The sequence below is a fragment of the Taudactylus pleione genome, unplaced genomic scaffold, assembly GCF_031769625.1.
Source record: "Taudactylus pleione unplaced genomic scaffold, aTauple2 ptg000179l, whole genome shotgun sequence".
Classification (NCBI taxonomy): domain Eukaryota; kingdom Metazoa; phylum Chordata; class Amphibia; order Anura; family Myobatrachidae; genus Taudactylus; species Taudactylus pleione.
This window is the reverse complement of record NW_028284581.1, coordinates 11,777,266-11,801,147: the sequence shown is the minus strand read 5'-3', so window position 1 is coordinate 11,801,147 and position 23,882 is coordinate 11,777,266. Positions and strand designations below refer to the sequence as shown.

The window sequence follows — 23,882 nt, the reverse complement described above, 5'->3', positions numbered from 1 at the left end:
ATTTGTCAATGGTGCTCCAAGCACTTCAGGAACCTCTATTCGAACCCCTGGAATCAGTGGATGACAAGTGGCTGTTTCGTCTGGCTATAGCCCTTAGGGTATCAGATTTAGGGGGCGCTTCATGTTGCTCCCCCTTCTTAATATTTCATCAGGACAGGGCTGTTCTTTGTACACGCCCAGGTTTCCTTCCCAAGGTGGTTTTTCGCTTCCACCTGAATGAGGAAATTGTGGTTCCAGCATTTCATTCACCAGACCTCTCGGCAGGTGAGGCCTCGTTGGATGTGGTCCGTGCTCTGAAGATCTCCCTGGACCGCACTACTTCCATCAGGAAATTGGACTCCCTCTTTGTCCTATATGGATTCCACAAGAAGATATGGCCAGCTGACAAAGACTCTGGCCAGATGGATTCGCTTGACTATCTCACAGGCTTACACGCAGACTGGGCTTCCTGTGCCAGCTTCAGTATCTGCTCACTCTACTCGCCCTTGTGGTAAGCCCGGCGTGGCGCATCAGCTGAACAGCTATGCAAGGCTGCCACCTGATGATCTGTCCACACCTTTCTTAGGTTTTCTGCCTTTGATACATTTGCCTCTCAGGATGCTTCCTTCGGGCGTAGGGTACTTATATCAGCTCAGGAGCGTTCCCGCACTTGAACAACTGCTTTGGGGCATTCCCAATGTCTCCCTGTGGAGCCCTATGGACACTGAAGAAGAAAGGAGAGTTATGGAAAAACTTACCTTGGTTAACTCTCTTTCTTCGAAGTCCATAGGGCACCCACCCTGATGCTCCTAGCTTCTATGGGTTTCTTCTGCTGGTCACTTGTTTTCTTCTCTGTGTGACAGTGTGGTTCCTCAGTGTTCCATTCTTTCTTCTCTCCTATCCTGCCTTGGGCTTGTTAACAATACGGAAGTGCCATCAGGCTGTGGGCGGGGTATAGGGGAAAGGACTGGAGAATCCTGGGACTGAAAAGCTTTGCTGTAGGTGTCTGGTCCTCCAGGTCCCACCTACACCCCACTGTCTCCCTGTGGACTTCGAAGAAAGAGTTAACCAATGTAAGTTTTACCATAACTCCTTATTTTTTGGTTAAGTGCAAAAACTAAGATATCTTACTATGTATTCTATATTTTCTTTGAAAGTGTGGTTCATTTTGGCCCAGGCAGCTTTTTGTGGTGCACTTTGTGGTTATATTCCGATTGTTACAATAGGGTGGTGTGCAACTGCGCTAAAGTATATATAAAAATATGATGTTCTAGGTAGCTCTAATACATAATGACCATTATCATCAATGTTTAAAACATTAATATCTATAGTTTGTGGTTCCCATATAATTAGTTAGTAACAATGCATTCTTATGAAAAACAGTTCCTTTTTTGAGCAATAAGAGAAATAGGTTCAAATGACCTCCAAATTCTGGGATAAATGGTCTAGATACTGAGTATTAGAACAAATCATAGTATTGTAGTGAATTGCTTTATGGTTGTGTTAAATGGAAATGATAAACCTTGATAACATTTACAAATGGTAAAAATCAAAGCAAAATGTATATCCTAAGACATAGGAGTCGCTCATGTTTACAACATGTACAAACTCCTCCAATGTTTGCATGGTTTTGTGCCAACCTTCGCTGTAAGGACACAAAACCACCCCAACATACACACATACACTGTTTTCCTAGTTTGGTTAATTTGTAAAGTTTGTCATATAGTATTACTTTTTGTAAATAATGTACATATGTGTTTTAAAAGTTTGTCTATCTTCAGGACACCTTAAATAATTAATATCAGTAGTAATATTATAAACCTTTCATGCCCCCAGAGCAATGGAGATATACAGCAGTCTGGTTTGTAAAAACAGCTCTTCTGTACTCTGTGCATATCCTAGGCAACATAATGCTGGTAAATGATTATATAAAGCACAGAGGAATATGCTGTCACTGCATAAAAACAGTTAATAAATAAACTAAATAAATGACTGAAAAGTTAATTAAACCAGAAAAAGATTTTTAGTAAAGTTGTAGAAGTTATTGTACAGCTCAGTGGATGAAAGTAATTTAATGGTGGGAAATCTAGTTGATCAATAAGTATTATCTCACAATTATATTAAATCACATCTTCTCCATGTACCTCCACCATTCAGGTCACCTTTAGTTACTGGATGACAAGTGGCACTATTATTACAGTACAATAACCAAGAAATACACAATGCTTAGTCCTTAATTAAAGTCTGTTTATTATCATTACGTAGCTAGACAGGAATAGTATGGTACAGTAATAATATGTATTATGTCAGTTCAAGTATTTATCAGTAACCATAAATGAAAACAGATACAACAATAATTTTCTAAGATTATATCTACACATGATGGTGGATCTAACCAGCCTGAGGGCATTAGTTTTTCTTAGAGGAAATACAGGTCATTCTCACATTTATCCCAGTACAGATGTGGGAGTTGTTAATATATGCATAGATGTTATTTAAAAGTACAGCAATACATTTTTAATTTTCTTGCCATTGTTTGAAATTCTCAAACGTTGCCTTATTCAGAGTCAGTATATGGCACTGCGCTAAGTTAGAAAATCAAATAGTGTTGGCATGGCAGAAAAGTTGTGAAGACACATGTAAATAAAAAAAAAAAAACTATATTTAATAAATGTCATTGTTCACAAAATACTATATTTATAGTTGGCCTATCCGCCTGTCCTGTCACAATTAACTGTTTGCAAATCTTCACATTGTGCTTTTAGACCCAGCCATATTGAATATCTGTATTTGGTACAGGTAAATGGCTGGACATTAACATTTTAATTAGACAAATATATTTTTTGCTAAGTAAATTCTATATTTATGCCTAATAGCAGCTGTGGTGAACCCATGTATACAGTAAGATTCTGTATACTGCTTGGCATGAAATAATAATTACTCATATTTTATAAATATTAATATTAGTGCATTTCTAACATGTTTTCTGCAATGTTTACAGCATTAAATACATTTGATATACAAGATCTCTGGTTCCTATTTAAAATAGATTATTGTTGATTTTTTTTTTTCTTACTACTGAACAAGAAAATGAGATTTGGCACTCCTGTAACTATATAAACATGTACAAAGATCCAGAAATGACAGGACATAACTATAAATTTGGCACTATACATGTAATAAACCCAACTATTTCACAGTTGATTAGAAATAAAAATTCTGCCATATCTAAACCTCTTCTCATCATAGCGCCAGTAATGCTATGATAATGTATTATCTCATATGCACACGGCTGGTGAACTCTAGGAATATCACTATAAAACAATTCAAGCATGATAACCAATGACAAGTCTGTTAGTGCTCTGCCAATTGCAGCATAGGAAACCACTGTGGGAGAAGGGCTCCTGGACAGCTGTCTGCAGGCAAAGGGCTTTAACAGTCTTGCAAACAATTTCCAAATCCAATTTTGTTCCACAAGTAGGAATAGGAGACGCAAGTCTATGAGCACATTTCACTGCTGTTCAAAAGCACTTAACATGTATAAAATTGTGGACATCCAATCCCTTTCACAAGAACATTGAATTTAAATTCAGTTTTTAACTCTCATTCAACAATATTACTATGCTTTACAGATTCATAAACAGTACAAATTAGGTTAAGAGAATCAATCTCTCCCCACACAAAACTAACAGGCAACCGATTCATGACTCAAATCCTATATATCGCTATTACATATTCACTGTGCCTATGTACAGTATCTATCCCACTGACTACTGGTACAAACACTGTATATTATATTTATAGAATAGTGCATACATTATAGGCCCCCAAAGCAAACATATTTAACTTCTAAATACTCATCAATGCCATATTTTGATCCTTCTCTCCCGAGGCCAGACTGCTTCACGCCACCAAATGGACACTCGACAGATGATAGCAAGCCTTCATTAACCCCCACCATCCCAACTTCCAGGTGTTCAGCCACTCTCCATATTTGCGCTGGGTCTTGCGAATAAAAGTAACCTGCACCCAGATTTAGAATAAAAAATTATACTACATCCTGTATATAAAACACACTTGTCCATTAGCTAAGAGAACCTTGCCTTGGAATACATAAGTCTCAGCTACATGAAATAAAAGATTACAGGAGGAAGTACCCCTTGTAATCATGGGCTTAAATACGTTACCTTTTAGGGGTCCATTCAATTAGGTGCACATTGGCTTAGGTGTATGAAGCAGGAGGTGTATGCATCTGCAATCCCAGCACTGCGACCGAGGTTTCATAGTAGGGGCTGCGTGCGATTCTTGATAATCATTAATCTGCCTTCAGCATTGCACGTAACTGAATCAGCCCCTAAGTTTGGGAACCACTGCCCTAAAACTCACGGGTCAATTCAGTTAGCAGCAGCCAATTAAAATATCACAAAGTTTTTGGACCGTAGCAGGAAACTGGGGCACATGGAAAAAATCCATACAAACTCTAGGAGAATATTCAAACTCCACACAGATGACAATGCACTACACTGAGCTATGAAAATTTCATACAAAGAAATGTGTTATTGTTCTATACAGACCCCCCACCACCATCCACACAACTTCCTGTGGACAGTACATAATGAATAGTTGGACTCATCTCCTGCAGTCCGTTCAAAGGCCGTAAGCAACACATTTCATTTCTGTCAAGAGCAGTTTCATATTGTATCAACTTCAATTTTAGAGTTTAGTAGCCCTGCACCTGGCCCGGATGGCTTTACGAACAGTTTGATCTTGGCTTTCTTTCGGATTTGGTGCCCATCCTTACTAATTTGTACTTGAATGCCTCAAAGAACTCCGGTTTTCCTTATGAAATGTTAATGGCTAGGATTATTACGTCCATAAACCTGGGAAGAACCCGGCACGTCCCCAAAACTATCGAACTATAGCCCTTCTCAGCTCAACGATATTTGCTAAATTGTCAGCTAACAGACTTAACCCCCTACTTCCTCGCTCAGTAAATCAGGATCAAGTTGACTTTAGCACCAGATAATACGAGGGTCTTGAATTTGCTGCTGAAATCTCAAGTGGGGTGTTTCAAATATTCCTCTTCAGCCTCCTCACCCCTAATAAAATGTGACTATGGTCTGACTACTGTTCTACACATATGGCCTCACCAAGATCTTCCTCCAGGAGTAGATGTCTAACTCTTTGCTGTATACGACGTTGTAATTGGTATATTTCAGTCTTTGCCTTCTCTTTTCACGTTTTACCTTGTCATAATGTCAATGGCTTTTTATTTCTTAATATTCTAACTGTAACATTGTCTTTTGATATCTCCTCTTCCCTTTCTCCCTCTTAAATGTTTTGCCAGTTTTTCTTTTTCCCTTTCCCTCATCACTTTTTCAGTTGCTTGTTGTAGAATTGCCAGTGTTGGCTGTACGATCGGCCTGATTCTGGGTTGCACGCAGCTTCGAATGCCGCCACACTGCAAATGCATCTTTATGAACGTAGGCACCATACAAAGTAGTATGCATCACAGTTGTTTCTCTGTGGACGCTAAATGAATGTTTTTGGATGATAACTGGATGGGAACGCTCACAACAGAACCGTTCTGAGTTGTGCGTATGCATTCTGGATGCCAAAGGCAGACGGATTTCCTGTACCTAGCATGGGCTAATAATGATGGCTGCTCTCACGTACAGAAACGTGGGGTGGTGCAATCACATAGATGCGTACAGCTGCATTAGCATTCGGTTTGCATTACACGTTAGGGCCTGATTCAGATATTACACGTTGTGTGTAACGCAGAATCAGGCCCTATATCCTTAAAGTTCAGATATGAGTGTTATTATACTGCAGTAATGCTTCTGGACATTTGCTATTTGTCTTTTAATTATTGGCAATTGATTGAAAAACACTTTAGAATCTTCTAAAAAAATAATGTAAAAAAAAAGTCTTTAAGTGGTCATCTAGCTGACTTCTATTGTACTGAAAATGGGGGTGTACCTGCTAAGCCCACATTGGCTGAGTTTGCGATGGTGATGGCTTCATCTTCAGTGTTAAACCTGGCAAATGGAAACACACAATATCAACACCAAGTAGTTAACATTTAAAGTACTTTATTTATTTTGAAACATTCCCATCTAACACCAGGTAACAGTCTGCATCCTCCAAACACATCTTTATGTATTAGGTTTTACTCATCACCAAAATGTGGATGTTACAGGAATAAATATTAAACAGTAATGTCTTCTCTTAGTAACACATGACTGATGACACTTGCACTTAGGTCAACAATTTTTTTCAAGGTACCTAGAAACCACATTTTACAAATAACTTGATACTGTTCTATGACAGGCATATTAGACCAGCACTGAGAAATGGACACAGCCTGCCAATACACCACCAAGAGCCCCTGACAAAACTACAGTGTTAGCGGAGAAAGATGCTTTAGGTATTCTACAACCCTTTTCTAGGGCTAGACATTTACACCTGCATGAAAAGCACATAATGACTAGGGCAGGCAGCCAATCAAATGTGAAGAACATTTTTCTTTTAAAGTGTTAGGGAAATAAAAATTGGCCAAATGAGAATACTGAATGCTGGTGTTGTCTATTTAATTCACATTATACCAGGGTAAATGATTCTCCTTCTGTCCAGTCACATATTGCTCTGGGCGCTGCTAATGTGCAGCAGCTGGATAAAAGATCCCTGCAATCTGGTCCTGAAAGATGTAAAACTATCCTTAACAGATCAGCTAAAGTATAGTGCAGGTTTATTTATGTATACATGCTGCTGTCAAACTCCTATTGTGGTGTTAGCTCATATAGGCTGGTACAGGTTTTCCGCTTCAGCTTGGCACTGCCCCTGCATTTACCGCCCCAATGCAGGAGCTTCTCATTATAAGTAGGCACCAGATATATTTCTGATTGAGTAAGATGTGAAATGTTCATTATGTATAAGTAGAAATGTCTGTCTGTCTGTTATTACCCAGTTTTGTTCTTTTAATGTTTCCAATTGTGAAGCGCAACGGAATATGTTGCAATATATAAGGAAGTGTTAATAAAAATAAATGTATTAGCAAGGATTAGTGCATTCCATATAAGATACTCAGTGGTTTTATTTTTAAAGATGTGCTTTACATTCTTTTTTGCAGGATAAATGTTCAAAAGTAAATGTTTGGTGCAAAGACCCAACTGAAAGGTTTCTTACTTGATGACAGGCGCTAAAGGCCCAAATGTTTCCTCCCTGCTGCAGAGCATGTTTGTGGTAACATTGCTGAGCAATGTTGGTTCATAAAAGTTCTTCCCAAACGTAGATCGTTTTCCTCCAGTTTCAACATGTGCCCCTTGAGACACTGCATCCCTTACATGCTGCTCCACCTGCAGGCAAACACATAGCAAAATCACCCTCAACACCATAATCAACCATTAGGCTAAAAGTACACGTAGATATTTCAAATTACAAAGCGATGCAGGTGAGGCTAGTTTGACAGATAGATCTTTGCTAAAGTTTGATCAAGCTTCCTAAGTATATTGCCATCAACACATAGTTTACTTCTGGAAAGCAACCTGTGTTGCAGCTGCAGTTAGATGATTACTCAATGCTACTGTATCAATTTGTACAGAACTCAAATACACAATTATCATGCAGAAGACCAGAACCTTCTCCACTGCTCTCTCATTTATGAGTGGCCCCTGGGTAACACCTTCTTCAAATCCATTTCCAACATGAAGGTCCTTCTCGATCAATGCTGACAGCTTTTTCACAAAGACATCATGGATCCCTTTCTGAACCAGGAATCTGTTTGTACATACGCATGTCTGAAACAAAACCAACAAGATGAAAAAAAGGGTCTATAAAAACACACAGGTATCACAAGCATTATCTATGGTCACTACTACCCCTTTCACATTGCAAACCCAGGTGGCACCTGGGATTTTGTACACAGGTCCATCCCGGGTGCAACTCCTTTCAGACTGGCGGCCTGACCTGGCTTATTGCCGGGTCGATAGCGTCACCGCCATCACATGCTGAGCTGGCGTTTGGAGATGAGATCATCTCCAAGCTCCAGCTCTTCCTATGCTGTGAACTGGACCTGGGGCACATCGACCCGGGTTACCCACTCACATTGCACCATAAGCAGAGTTGAACCCAGGCTCGTTACCCAAGTTGAAATGCCAGGTCGCTCGACCTGCAATATTTCAACTGGACCCTCACACTGCACAGTAGCCTGGGTTGCTGCGCATTCACGTGAAATAGCCCAGGTCATTGTTGGCAGTGTGAAAGGGGTATAATCAAATATACAATTATACCTGCAGTCTCTCTACTTAGCTTCCCCTTCTTATTATAAAGCCAAGAATCTGTCCAGCGACCTCCTACTGGTCACAGAACAAAGACAGCTAATGGCTAAAGAAAATGCTTATATTAACCAGTCTTCAAATTAAATAAAAAACAAAATTATAACCTTTGGCTTAAACCTGTGAAATCTTTTATCTTTTGCAGATGTTGGCTATAGGTCTTGGTAAAGTAATGTTTCCCAAAGGGGCTGCAGTATTGAGAAACTACCTGCGAAAAAAAACAGGATTCCCAATAATGATCAAAATTGGTATATCACATCTGATCGTCTGATTTAATACCCTATTCCATCATTATCGTGCACTGCTACTGGATGGGGTTGGATGAGAAAAACTACTGGCCTGTGTGTATGGTCATCGCCCAACCACACTACAAGAGTCTAATGATGCAAGGAGTCATCGGACAACAAGGGAAAGTACTCTGTAACCAGCATATAAGTAATGGTGCATACACACGGTCAGATTTTTTGTCCGATATGAACGATAACTATTTTAAAAATAGTCTAGATTTTCTTTCAGATCTGAACATGTGGGCCTGCAACGATGAACAATGAGCGTTCCCGCATGTCAGATAACGATATCTGACATAGTCTGTCTTTGCAGTCAGATTTTGACGATTTCATTCATTTTAATTCTGTCTGAAATCATTCAAATCGTTGGTAAAAATCGTTCAATTGTTCATCTGACAGATCTGACCGTGTGTATGCAGCATAAAGCAGACGACACTATGTAAATCTAATAACACATGGCAGTTTTTCTTCTCCTCACAATACTGAATCAATAAGAGATGTAGGAGTCACATTCATACACCTGGAAGGATAAAAACTCACTATGTACAGCTATTAAATTCATATGTTTACATTCTCTATGAACTGACTATTTACACCACAATACAGGAATTCAGATATTGATGTCTAACCTTCCCTTGCTCATTTAACAAGGACGGGTACATGGCTGATTTTAAGAAATGCAATCACAGAAGAGAAAAGAAAACAAGAAATGAAAAATATTACTACTTAAACCAACTTCAAGTACATAACAGTGAAAATGAGTATACACACACAAACCTACACACATATATACACATACACAAACCTACCTGGCCAGAATTGCGAAATTTGGAAGCAAGAGCTCCGGCAACAGCCTGGTCAACGTTAGCACTGTCAAAAACAATGAAAGGAGCATGTCCACCGAGTTCCATAGACACTCGCTTCACAGACTCTGCTGCATAGCGAAGCAGAATCTACATGGAAAAATAAATATAGTCACATATACAGTATATAGTAATACACCTGTCTGTTATACAAAGTAACTTCAAGCATATAACTATTCACAACTTTCTAACTCAATATATTTAAATCTACTAATGCTGGGCATACACTGACAGATACAATGTGTGTCAGACCAGCAGGTATTCAATCTGACAGCATGACACCCAGCAGATGTCATAGATATACACTGTAAGATATGTCACAGTGTATGGCACCAGATATCTGGCTTCCTCCCCTGGGGAGGAGACATTTCCCTGTTCCTACTCTGTGAAGGAACAGGGTAAATGCCCATTGGTCGGCCCGCGGCAGTGCCTACACAGCCAGGTGCGGCCAACTTGTAACTTCAAAATATCGCATCGAGCGAACATGATGGATGATCCGGCATGCCTGACCAATCGATATATTTGGATCGAACGCGCTTACACAGTACAATTGTATAGTTTATGCCCAACAATCAGAACAGACGCCAATTCATTTTTCTTCAACTATACCACTTTAAACCTCACAAACACTACAGACCTGAGCAAAGCGCATCTGGTTGGCTAGTGCATGCAGCAGGTTGTGGCTACTCTGTGGGCCTGATTCAGAGCCGCTCGTAAGCGGCCGCTCGTTCGCTCCGAGCGATGTTTGCCCAACTGCGCATGCGTACGGATCGTTATACGCATGCGCGAATCAGTCAGTGCGGTCGAAATTCATTTGCTCGCAAAATAGCGAATGCCTGATAATTTGAGTGACAGAAAGAGGCGTATGTGGGTGGTAACAGGGGAAGGTGCTTGAAAACGGGGAGTGGAGATCAGAACGCAGGCGTGCTTAAAGGTCAAAACGGGCGTTTTATGGGTGTGCATAATTAAAACAGCAGCGTCATTGACCACGTCACTGGGTTATTTTATAGCCAGAACTGCTCGCAAGATTGTGGTAGCAAAAACCAACCACAAGAATAGCGAGCAGTTCATACCCTGGTCGATGTACTCGATTAATCTAATAAATAGCGGACATGACGTAGGATGCGAGCGGCCAGGGGGCGTATTTTCACAAAAAATGACGGCAAGTTTTGTTCGCTCGTTCAGACCTAGAGGCGTGAACAGACCGCAAAGAGCAAACGGTTCATTTGAATAGCCACCCCTATTTTCTGGACGAGTGAGCGCTAATTGCGTCCGGCTCTGAATCAGGCCCCGTGTCTCTTAAATTGCACTAGTTATCTGTACACAGTTGGTGGAGCCGATATCCATAAGAAGTCCATGAAGCACATAGTTAAACTACTTTATTAGGCAAAAAAGCCTCACCAAGGCTACTGGTCCAGACTATTTGGGTAGACTACAATCTCTGTGAGGTCACTGGCTCCCTCTAAATTGATAAACTGTACTTTCATGAATGTTGATTTAGGCCCGCATTCAGAGCCGCTCGCTATTTGCGGTCGTTCGTTATAAAACAAGGGGTGGCTATTCAAATGAACCGTTCGCTCATTGCGGTCTGTTCACGCCTCTAAGTCTGAACGAGCGAGCAAAACTTGCGGTTGTAATTTTGAAAAATACGCCCCCTTGCCGCTCGCGCCATACGTCATGTCCGCTATTTATTAGATTAATCGAGTACATCGAACAGCGTATGAACTGCTCGCTATTCTTGTGGCTGGTTTTTTCAACCGCTATTTTGCGAGCAGTTCTGAGTAAAAAAAACCAAGTGACGTGGTCAATGACGCTGCTATATTAATTATGCACTCCCTTAAAACGCCCGTTTTGACCTTTAAGCACGCCTGCGTTCTAATTCCACTCCCCCGTTTAAGCACCTTCCCCTGTTACCACCCACATACGCCTCATTCTGTCACTCAAAATAGCAGGCATTCGCTATATAGCGTACAAACGATTTTCGGCCGCACTGACTGGTTCGCGCATGCGTATTAAAATCCGTACGCATGCGCAGGTGTGCGAACATCGGTCAGAATGAACGAGCGGCCGCTTACGAGCGGCTCTGAATCAGGGCCTTAGTCCACAATATAACAGCAAGAGCAGATTAAATTATATATTATGTTCACGTACTAAAATCTGAAAACAGCTTAATAGGCACTAATACACTAAAGGGCTTAAGCTCATGTTTTACCTTTCCCGTTGCCGTGGACCCAGTAAAAGAAATTTTAGCTACAGAATGGTCTGTACAGAGAACCTCTCCGACTGCTGGAGCTTTCTCCCGGGAACATGGTACAACATTATAAACTCCTGCTGGGATCCCAGCTTGGTGAGCAAGCTACAAAAACACACAAGAGGTGTTAGGGCCATGCAGCAATACCATACAGTGATAAACACAACCTATTACATACAAGTAATACCTCGGCAAGTGCTAAGGCAGATAATGGGGTATCTTCTGCAGGCTTCACCACAACTGTACATCCAGCAGCTAGGGCAGCACCCACCTTCCTCGTGATCATAGCACTGGGGAAATTCCACTGACATCGGAAGAACAGACAAGGAACAGGTTAATTGCAAATATTAAAACAAATAAAACACACAAAAAGGACTGTTTCAAACCAAATTATGAATTGTATCACCAACAATCCAGATACTTAATATCAGTTATACACTGCAAGTCATTCCTGGTTTTGCTAGCTCAGTACTACTGTTACAATAGGTCGGTCATAGCTGCAGTATATTTAGGGAAGGAGATGCCCTCAGTAACATGGAAGTCATCTTCAGCTAGTCAGCCGATTGTATAAGTGCACGATGAAATGGCAGGTTAAAATGGCCACCCCTACCACAGTTTTTATGAGAAAGATGGTGGTGGGGAGCATTTATGTTAATACTACTAGGGTTATAAATGGCAGGAAAACCTTGACTGTTTTTGCTTGTGATATATAGAGGTGTTAACAAAAAGCAAGATTTTCCAGTTATGTGCGCCAAAGAAGCTCGCTCCTAAAGGAATCTGCCCCAAAGAGGACTTAAAGAAGGCTAAACCGCGCAGCAAATGAAAGCTTTTGTCAGAATTTTTTAACTGACCAGTTTATACTTCCACAGAGCAATTCTCATCAATAAGTGTGCTCTACACCTATTGCTATAATCTTATTCCCTATTTCTAACATCAGCGGAATAATGGTGCATACACACGGTCAGATTTTTCCTTCAGATCTGAACGATAACGATTTAAAAATCGTTCAGTCGTTCATATCTGAAGGAAAATCTGACATATCTAACATGCCTGAACGATGGACGATGAACGATGCGCGTTCCCGTTTGTCAGATAACGATATCTGACATCTGATGTGTTTGCAGTCAGACTTGGACGATTCCATTCATTTTAATGCAGTCAAAAATCGTTCAATCGTTCAAAACTTTGGTAAAATTGTTCAATCGTTCATCTGACAAATCTGACAGTGTGTATGCTCCATAAGAGTTAGACAAACAGAATTTAAAGGCATCCAAAATGCACAAAGTCAAGTTAATTTTTGCAAGACAAACAAACACTGTTTACAGAGTATCTCTCATAAATCTGTCATATACAGAATATGTAAAACCTAATTTAATTTCAAACTTATAATAACAAAGATGTAAAATAACTTTTACGAGCAAAAACAATATTGGCCCGCAGTTTAGAGCAGGGGTGGGGAACCATTTTTCTGCCGAGGGCCATTTTGATATATATAACATTATTCGGGGGCCGTTGCAGGACACACACCCTCCATGTGATGTCACAAGGGGCGGGGCCACAATCACCGGTGATTACAGCAATGCCCGGCAGTGTGACCATCTGAAGCATCCTAAGGACGCCCCAGGCGGCACTGCTGCATAGATTCTGGCTGCAGTGTACCATTCTAGGCACCCTGCTAGCCAGATGAGGCTAGCAGAAAAAGCTCAGAGGGCCAGACCAAATGATTCCGGGGGCCTGAGGTTCCCTACCCCTGGTCTAGAGCCAGCTACAGAGCCTGGTAATGGAGACCAAGCTTGAAGCTCTGGAAAATAATTCCACAAAGTACAAATCACCACATTGGCTTATTTAGTGAACCTATATAACATAACATTTTGGGGTTCTTACATATACTCACTGGCGTAATAACAGTTGCAACTCCAACAGGCTGTTTGAGGACTAAAGCCCTGCGGTCTCTCATTGGCACAGAAATGACATCTCCGTATATGCGACGAGCCTCTTCTGAAAACCACTCCAGAAATCCAGCAGCGTAAACTATTTCCCCAAGTGCTTCTTTTGTAGGTTTTCCCTGTAAAGGAAAACAGAAATCTTACAGCACATGCTACAAGTCACTGCAGTCATTCTGTAAAGTAAAATACTTAAAGTTGCAGCAGGTATATAAAATAGCTCAAACCAAGTCTGTATGAACTATACATTTTAATCACCAGGTATCTGACACTGATTGTAACCAAATATTGTATACAACAGTGGTTCCCAAACTCGGTCCTCAAGTCCAGGATTTAAAGATATCCATGCTTATGCGCAGGTGACTTCATTAGTGTATTAGTTTTATTACACCATCTGTGCAAAAGCATGGATATGCTTAAAACCTTGACTGGTTTCAGAGTTTGAGGACTCCTGACATACAAATAAGTTACACAACAACGTAAACGTCAAAACACAATAGGAGACATACAAATGTGTCCTCCAATGTTTTATGTTGCAGTCACGTTAAACAGTCCTTCTAGTCGCGCCTAGTCCCATGTGAGTATTCGTATTACTCACCGCAAATACGCCTTATTTGCAATGCGATGTGCATGAGACGCACATGCAGACTTTGCCTATTAATATGACATGCGGCATGTGTTTGTTCTGTGTGTGACTGCAGCTGTATATGAAATGCTACGTTACAGTATCAGCGGCTGTTTTCCACATACCACGTTCCATTGTAATGATTTTACAGACTAGGTCACACACAGAACATACACATGTCACATATCATTTTAATCAGCATAGTCTGATCGTGTTTTATTCACATCACATAGCAAATAAGAATCACTTGCGGTGAAAAAGACGCCTCCGTCGACCGAGTTGCACGGGAGCCGGTTGCTCTCATGCACCCTGTGTAAAGCGACTTATAACGCACGGCAGATAGACAAGGAAGGAAATATCTGTATGTGAGACCGGTCCTACAGGTAACTAGAGATGAAGATGCCAACCAATCATATTCTGTACACTTTTCATTTACACTGCAGAAGATAAAGAAAATTCCATTTTTAAATATAGAATCCTTAGTGTTGGTGTGTCATTGTCCCAGGAGCCCAAGTGGTAACATGTCATTGCTGCAGGACCCCAGAAGGAAATGCTAATATACTGCTAATAGCTGACAAACTAAGGACACCGAAAACAGATGGTGGAACCTCCATTGCAGCACCAACCCATAGGCTGCACGTCTGGATTACAGTACTCATTTTTACAGTTCCCTGTAGAACATATTCCATAAAACCACAAGAACACAATTCAGTATTCTTACATTTTCTGCTGTTATAATCTGAGCAAGATCCTCTTTGTTCTGGATCATTAGGTCGTACCACTTGCGTAACAAGTTACTTCGCTCCTAAAATAAAAAACAAGAGCATGTGGAAGCAGTTAATGCGGCTCACATTACAGTACAGATATTATGGCACAAAAGACTCAGCACTGCTGAAAAATCCAGACGTGATCATATTCTTACAAATGTGACAGTTGTAACTAAACTGATAAATCAGGATCACTTCCACTGTTCATGGGTGATTCCCAAATATTATGTCAGGACCCCCTGTGTCACAATATTGCATGAAGTATATCACAGGAATTTACGAGTCATAGGGGAAATGTCTTGGGGGAGGTGGAAGACATGTGTATAGCTAATGTTGTGTAGTAGTGGTAGATGTGTTTTATATTTTCAATTTTATCCTAACACTCTTGCAACAACCAGAAGGTATATAAAAGTATTGTGTAAATATTTACTTACAGACGAAAACTAAACATATTCCAGGACATTAATGTAAAGAAAAAAATGAGAAGCCTATTTTCCTTTTATTTCCAAAGAATGAATATGCAGGGGCATAACATTAGCAGGAGTAAGGGGGCACCTCCACAGCCCACCGCCGCCTCCCATGTGCCCAGCTCATATTGGCATCAGTGTTAGACAGTGTAATAAGAAACACCACAATACTAGTGTATTGAATACACTGGATTCTGGAGTAGTTTGTAGAATGTCCCTTTCTACCAGCATGCGCCTCACAATATACTGTGTGCAGATTTGGCGCAGGGAAAAAGCAGCCAGGGTCGAGGAGCTTGGTAAGTAAAAGGTCACCAATGTGAACTGGGGGCACAACAATGCCACATTGGAATGGGATGCCCTTTACAATCTTGCTATGGGGCCTTTAAAGTTCTAGTTTCTGGCTCTATGATTTAAAACATAACAGGAGCAGGGTATCTTAATAAGCTCATGCTCACCTTGCTGGGCACCTCTTTCCAAGTCCGAAAGGCTCCAGCGGCTGCTTTGACTGCCTCCCTACATTCGCTGGGGCCACAGTCAGTGACCTGAACTAGTTCTTTGCCAGTTGCAGGATCCACCACAGGGAAAGTTGCAGAGTCAAAGGATTGCAGCCAGGAACCCCCAACATAGGCAGCAGAGCGCAAGAGAGACGCGGGCAATGCTGAGGCCACAGAGGAGGACATCCTGCATGGAAGCTGTAGGATGCCAGACAAGGGCAGATGTGACAGCATTATCTCTCAGTACTGAACTCACAGCACTGGGAGCAAAAGGATAATCTCCACCTGCTAAGTGCTCAGCAACCTTTACATGTAATAAAAGCAGCAATCCTTACACTATATAACTGACAAATACACAAGTAGCTTAATTATTTATAAAATGCAATACATGTGTGGCCAGTGGCCATGTATCTGGTAAAGGCAGTGTAATGATTAATCTTAGTATAATAAACATGGAAGCGATAGGGAGGGAGAAAAAAACCCGGATTGTTACTAATATTCCTGCAGCAATATAGAAAACAATCTCTATCAGAAATGACAGCGGGGCCGCACGAAGAGCATCACCCTGACCTGACACAGACAAGGAGCTACAGAACCACTCCTGTTCTCTGCAGATTCAAAAAAATGAGCAGGTGACAATACAGTAATGGCCGCAGCTGTAGAACCACACTCCCGTATGCACACACAGTGACTACTGGCTGCAGAGCTTGTATAGCAGCGCTGCAGCGCACAGAACCTAGGTCTTGCAGGCTGCGATTGTTTCTTTCCATGCAGAGGGAGTCACCGCCTCTCCTTCAATCACACGCTCTCCAGGATCCAGCCCTCCGGTGTCCTCCAATCATCTGCGTGACGCTTTCATCTCGCTGAATCAAGAGTGGAGCAACCTCGTACAAATCCTGTTTGGAACTTTTAGCGCCATCTGCTGGTGGGATGTCAGCATTTTTAATGTTTAGCTAACCGGTCCAAGTTTGCAGCTATTTGCTAGCTACTGTATGCTTTTAACCTGGATTATTGCATGTGAGCGCGCAGCAACCATGTCTACTGTGCAGTGTGAAAGGGCAGGGTTGAAATAAGCCTGTCGAGTGACACAGCATTTCAAGCCTGATCACGAGTAGTGAAGCTCCAGTAGCAAACGCAGGATTTCTAGAAGGGGGTTTCCAAATGCTTGATTTTAGAGTGAGTGTGGCCTGTCCATAAAAGGGCATAATTAGCACTTATCCAGCTTTAATATGTAACATACAAAGTGTATTGTGTTGCATAATTCCAGCATATACAGGACCAGCGATCAGGGCCGGCCCTAGCCCAAATTTTTTGGTAAGCGAGTAGGTTTTTTGGCGCCCCCCCATGCAGTGCCCGCGGTAGTGGTCCCCCCTGTGCAGTGCCCCTTGTGCCCCCATTAGTAAGCTTATATAGTTCCCCCAGTAGTAGTCCCCTTATGCAGTGCCCCATTAGTAATCCTCCCTTGTAGTGCCCCCATTAGTAATCCCTCCTTCAAGTGCCCCAGTAGTAATCCTCCCTTCTAGTGCCCCCTGTAGTAATCCCCCCTTCAAGTACCCCCAGTAGTAATCCCCCCTTCTAGTGCCACCAGTAGTAATCCCCCCTTCTAGTGCCTCCAGTAGTAATCCTCCCTTCTAATGCCACCAGTAGTAATCCCCCCTTCAAGTGCCCCCAGTAGTAATCCTCCCTTCTAGAGCCCAAGTAGTAATCCTCCCTTCTAGTGCCCCTGTAGTAATCCCCCCTTCAAGTGCCCCCAGTATTAATCCTCCCTTCTAGTGCCCCCAGTAGTAATCCTCCCTTCTAGTGCCACCAGTAGTAATCCCCCCTTCAAGTGCCCAAGTAGTAATCCCCCCTTCTAGTGCCCCCAGTAGTAATCTCCCCTTCAAGTACCCCCAGTAGTAATCCCCCCTTCAAGTGCCCCCAGTAGTAATCCCCCCTTGTAGCCCCCCCCAGTAGAGACAGACGTAATAAAAAAAAAACACTTACCTTAACCCCCCGCTCCTGCTCCCGCTGCCGATATCAGCTACTCCCGACCATTCTCCATGGCCGCTTTGCATTATGGGAGAGACTTCATGACGTCTTGAAGTCTCTCCCATTACCCACTGCGGGAGCCGGAAGATGGCTCCCGCAGTGGGAGCAGCAGCAGCAGCCGATGAGAGTCTGACAGACTCTTATCAGCTGCTGAAACAAACACACAGCTGCCGGCAACGATTTTAAAAATCGTTCATCTGACATAACTGACCGTGTGTATGCACCTTATTATATTACTATTTCTATTGTGGTCATGGTGTCTGCTGGGGGGTGGGGGTTTCCAGGCAGACGGAAACCCCCCCTGCATTTGCCAATGAGCTCGTGAAGCAGTGTGAACGGATAACCTGGGTCGATGCGACCCAGGTCCCATTCTATGCAAGCGCCGGCTCCACACATGATGCCGATGGTGTCATTGACCCGGCATTAGTGCCGGATCGGGCAGCCTGTCTGTTCACACGCCTGCCTGTCGAGATGGGCGTGTGAACATAATCCCTGGTGCAACCCAGCAGTATAATGGAAAATCTGTATTACATAGTAAAGCTCAGTGTAAACAAGTAACCAAGGTCGTCAGACCCAGGACCTGTTTATATCAAGCCGCATTCCAGTGCAAGGACATGATTTTAAATTTAAAAATGCTGGTGTGGGATCCAAAAAAAAAGGCAGTGACAGCAGAGCCACCTATTATTTAAATGACTGAACAATCCCTCCTGCCTGGTGGTCACTCACACTCCGTGAGACGCTGGGCAATAGAGTGTGCCCAGAGTCTATAGTGCATGCACAGGTCACCGGGAAAATGGCCATTTTCCATGTACTGCACATGCGCAAATGACGGGAAAATGGCCGTGGCAGGCATTTTCCAGCCATCTTTACAGGCGGAGACACTGGAGTCGACGTGGGACTCCGGAGAGGTAAGTTTTATGGGTGCAGGGTGTGCGGTGCGGGCCCGTGTGCCCCACACACTCTGCACCCATTATAAATATGCCCTTGCATAAGTGTCATTAATGTGTGGCATAATGTGTTTTAAGGGGTATTACTGTGTCACAAAACCACACACCCTTTTCGTCCTCTATGTTGTAATTTTTTTGGGGGGCGCCAAATTATGGCCTTGCCCCAGGTGACAAAAATCCAAGTTTTGGCCCTGCCCATAGCATACTTGCCTACCCTCCCGATTTGGCCGGGAGCCTCCCGAAAATCAGGTGCTGCTCCCAGCACACTGGAAAGGCAGGCAAGCCTCCCGCGGCGCCCCCCCACCCCCTCTCCCACGGTTACAGTATAAACCCCGGCAGAGGGGAGGGTGACGTGATTTATGCTGAATCTCATCATCGTGGCCAGCCCCCTGCTTCACAATGCCACGATGACGCAATCACACTGTCATGCTCAATGCTCCGCCTCCAATGATGCATCATTGCCAGGTCACGCCTCCTTTTGCCACGACACGCCCCCCCGCTGTGGAAGCCCAACAGCTTCCTTCTGAAAGGAGGGAGCTAATAGTCAGCAAGTATGGCCCATAGCGCTGTAAACTATGTTTTACTGTGAAATATACCAGCACTTCAAGTGTAATGCAAAAAAATTGTTTTTACTGTGCCATCAACAAAATATAGCCATAACCATGTGCCAATAAAATCAGCATAATACTTATCAATCTTCATGATATTTTAAAAAAGCCTGCTGGTTACAAGCCATATAACAGACATAGTCCCGACAGCTGTTTCGGTGTGAAGCACCCACTATTTCTTGAGGGATACCTCTGATTTTTTTGAATAAGTTGACCACCCTTGGTAAGCCACCTGCTAATTGTGTACTCACGCACGCAAGACATCTCGAGCTTATATGCCAACATAAACCATGTTGAGGGAATGCAGGCAGTTAGTAGAGCCTTGAGCCCCAGGTCCACATTATACAGGTCTTCCTATTGAATTTTTGTTACTGTTGATGGAAATGATTCTACACAAAAAAAATTTATTCAACAATGCTTTTTTTTCTGCAGTTAAAGGGAACTGCGATGGGGGTCATCGTATGCGAACCTCTATATGTATGAATATAAGCAAATGCATATTATGACCAATGATAGATTTTCTAGGTATATTTCATTCTATGTAAGGTTTATTGATGACCTGTTTATGGTGTGGACTGGAGGCGAAGCTTTGCTTAAACGGTTTGTGGATACCCTAAACATGTTGCCTGGTTACATTAGGTTCACTTATACATGCAGTTCACAGAAAATAGATTTTTTGGATATCAACATAACTGCTCACAAGGAAGGTTTTTCCACTGAAATTTTTAAGAAGCCTACTGATAAAAAGTACTCTTCTGTTGGCGTCAAGTTTCCATCCCCAACCTTTGAAAAAAGGACTTCTTCTTTCCCAGTTGATAAGAGTAGTTCGCATTACTTTGGACACTGGAGAGCTAACTGGGGCGCTGGAAAATAGGTGTTATGATAAATGATAAGTGAGAGATGCCATTGGCAACTGTCTTACTTTGGATAGGTAACAACTATTACAGGTTAAACCTTGTGAAGTTAAACCTGAGAGGAAGGTGTTCTCGAGTACATATTCTATCAGCTCCAGGACATTGCGTAAAAACATTTTGAAACATTGGCATTTCATTGTCACGGACCTGATACTAGTAGGAAGTGCCAAAATGTACCTCTCTTCTGTTAAAAATGAAGCCATAACCTCAAAGAACTCATAAGCCATTCTGATATAAGTGCCAAAGCCCCACAAAAAAACTGCTGATTGAGCTCCCAAATTGGTGCTTATTGATGCCTAGGCTGTGTCAATTGTCACTATATGTTGACTGGCAACAAGTTCAGACACCCCAAGCTGGGGACTGAATATTCACTACTCCATCGGATGAACTGTGAGACCAAATACGTGATTTATATAAAAACGTGTCCCTGTAAGTACATGGGCAAAACCATATGCATGGTGAAAGAAAGAATTGCATTGCACAGGTCATCAATTAAAAAAAGCTAACCAATTGATTGAACAGAACACACCACCAATCGCGAAACATTGGGCAGTGAAGGGACACACTATGAAGGATATCCTCTTTATGCCTATCGATCATATACCACGGCTACGCAGGGGAGCAGATCGGCACAAAATGTTACTACAGTGGGAGTGCCAGTGGATCCATAAATTACAAACTATGCCACCTTCTGGACTGAATGAAGATTTTTCACTATCAGTCTTTTTGTGAATAGTTTTGGCAAACTGCATGTATTTGATTAGGTTACATCAATTAGATATGTTATTCTTGACATATCCTATTGTGATATTTGCTCTCATCTCACAATGATTATAATGGTTTACTTTTAACCTAGGACCTATTTCTCATATGGATTAATGTATATATACGTATATGTATATTTGTATGTAATAATTGATGGTCTGTATCACACAGCTATTTTGCGTATGTGTTAGTATAATCAATAAGTCACTGTCACTTTTGTTATTGTTTATGTCGACATGCTATGTCACTTCCGGTACAGGGGAACTGCTCTCTCTTCCCCGTTCACAGTACTGGAGAGATTTGTTCCTGTTGCTGGTGTGACTTCCGGTGGCATGGGACGCTCTCAGTCACTGTGCAGGGTGTTACGAGTGTTGAGATACCGGTGACCGGTAGCGACTGTGAGTGGGAATTGGACGCACAGGTGAGATCTGTTAGCTTATGCTTTATTCTATATTAGCCGGAGATGTGCAACTTATTGTTAGATGGTCTCTTGAGAAAGGTGTCTTCACACTGATGATATTAAAAAGAACCTCTATATACCCCTGCCTGTACCTTCTAAAATTCTTCCTATAAACCTCTAAGGATGACGCTAATTTGCGTACGCAGTCATACAGTAAATAAAGACTTAGACCTGGAATCTGTGGTTCCAAAGCACAAGTGTTATTCAAGTAAAAGTTCAGACAGTTACACGCAATTGATCCAGACACAATTTAGGCGCAAAAGGAATTATACAGACCCAAGTACAGTATACATACGCAGCGCTTCCGGTACCAGATGTTGGGCATCAGCAAGAAACCCCTCAGTCAGCATTCAGCAAGAAGACTAAAGACCCAGTGTTGGAGCACACATATTTATACCCCCCAGAATAGACAGGACAATAGAGAATTTTCCTGCTGATGCCATTGGTTCCCAGGGGAGAAGCATTTGTTACAAAACATTTAACAGGCTGGTTCAAATAGACTCTCCCTGCCTCCAACAGCTGGGTGTCTTTCCCTTCCCGCCCCCTGTAACATCCTAACAGTTGTTCATGAAATATACATTTTGTTGCTTGTAGCCTCTGCGATCCATAACTCCAGAATGCATGATGCAACCTCCACACCGATAACACCGGAATACTGTAAAAAGAGTACGCATCATTACAAAACCAAACACGACTTGTTTAGCATGTATAAAACCTTAGTTATCAAATATCTTTATTTCACAGTGTTTATATTAACTGAATAAACTTAAATCTTATATCTTAAAGCTAATGGAACCTTGTAAGTGAATATGTAATGTGTGAGTGTACGGGGTTTGATATGAAGACGCTCGTTAACTGGGGACAGATGCGTGCGCATTTAGCTACTAAACGGTATTTTCATTCGGGGTCTTAAGCATAATGTGTGTATGTAAAATGGTGAAAGATGCAATTGCATGATGCTAATAATTGTGCATTCGCTACTGGGCGTCATGTTAGCAGCTCAATTGTGCGTAATGTGCGGTGTTTATGCATGAGATTCCATCTATGATGGACATATATATATACATATATATATACACATACACACACACACATATATATATATATACACATATACATACATACACACACATCATTCCTCACTCACAGTTTCAGACTGCAATGCAAATGTGACTTCCAGTTGTGAAAATAAACCATCCTGTCTGGGTATGAAACTAAAACCTGTTTGGATTCAGACAAATCCAATTGTGTAGATCAATGCCTGGATTATATTACAATTGCCAAAAGGGATTCCCAATTTGTATGGAAAATACTCACAGTTTCTGGTGCATTGTCTATTCTATTCAAATTATCAAAAACATTGCCATCTGTTCTTAGCTCGTGAGTTGTAGCTTAAAGTGACGCTGGTCACAAAATGGCGTCTTGCAGATTCTTGCTTCTAATATGGAGTCTAGCTGCCCTTCGCAAGATGGCATCACGCACGCTTCATTTTTAAACTGATCTTGTCTCAGCCAATTATACAGCTTTAACAGTCCACCCTTTGATAGCGAACAACATGCTATCACAATCTGCTATTAGAATTTAGTTTAGGCTTACATTTACATATTATTTAGTGTTATTATGGGATGGCACAAGGTGGTTCTTAATCCATCAATAATGTGTCTCTGGGTGGGGACATAAAACTACTATTATACGCACACCGCGGATCTTGGAAGATCATGTGAAAGGTGTGGGAATGCACCAGTCTTATAAAAGCAGTCTTGAAGGGGAATTGAGACTTTGTATTATTGAAATGTTATTTATAAGAACACCTCAGATAATGTATTCTATGCATGGCTAAATATAATACATTAAATGATGGTATTTCCTAGCTCAGGGTTGTAATGCAGTTCTGTATTTACCTCGGTATTCATACTGGCCACCATCATAATTTAATTCTTTCGTTTTACTCTATTTTTACATTTTCCACACTTCAACACAATAGGAACACACCGGACGCATATGCCAATTATGATGACAATCAGTATAAGGATCAAGAATTTGCCTATGCTGGCGATCACTTCCTGGACCCATTCCCCTAGACCTGAGAACCATTTCACTGGGTTCAGCCATAACACCCATCCTTCTATCTTTTCCCCTACTTCAGCC

General features: G+C 41.9%; 1 protein-coding gene across 2 annotated transcripts; it reads right to left on the bottom strand.

Moving 5' to 3' along the window:
* Nucleotides 1-2,216: 2,216 nt before the first annotated feature.
* ALDH5A1 (aldehyde dehydrogenase 5 family member A1) lies at nt 2,217-16,822 on the bottom strand. 2 transcript variants are annotated; one of them, XM_088475860.1, is made up of 11 exons: nt 16,583-16,822; nt 15,974-16,210; nt 15,006-15,089; nt 13,611-13,781; nt 11,904-12,020; nt 11,678-11,821; nt 9,412-9,555; nt 7,620-7,778; nt 7,168-7,337; nt 5,962-6,020; nt 2,217-4,002 (listed from the first exon to the last, which is right to left on the bottom strand). In XM_088475860.1, exons 2-11 carry the CDS (start codon nt 16,196-16,198, stop codon nt 3,797-3,799), a joined length of 1,479 nt encoding a protein of 492 aa, XP_088331986.1. In that variant the 5' UTR covers nt 16,199-16,210; nt 16,583-16,822; the 3' UTR covers nt 2,217-3,796. The 2 variants fall into 2 exon arrangements, with proteins under 2 accessions (XP_088331986.1, XP_088331985.1); XM_088475859.1 differs by having other exon boundaries at nt 15,974-16,822.
* Between the last annotated feature and the right edge of the window lie 7,060 nt (nt 16,823-23,882).

Excerpts from the sequence above, each read along its gene's own strand:
- ALDH5A1 (XM_088475859.1), bottom strand. The coding sequence starts at position 16,246 with ATGCTGTCACATCTGCCCTTGTCTGGCATCCTACAGCTTCCATGCAGG. Across the intron at positions 13,782-15,005 it reads AGATTATAACAGCAGAAAAT|GGAAAACCTACAAAAGAAGC; the intron begins GTAAGAATACTG and ends TTTCCTTTACAG. Across the intron at positions 6,021-7,167 it reads CCTTTAGCGCCTGTCATCAA|GTTTAACACTGAAGATGAAG; the intron begins GTAAGAAACCTT and ends TCCATTTGCCAG.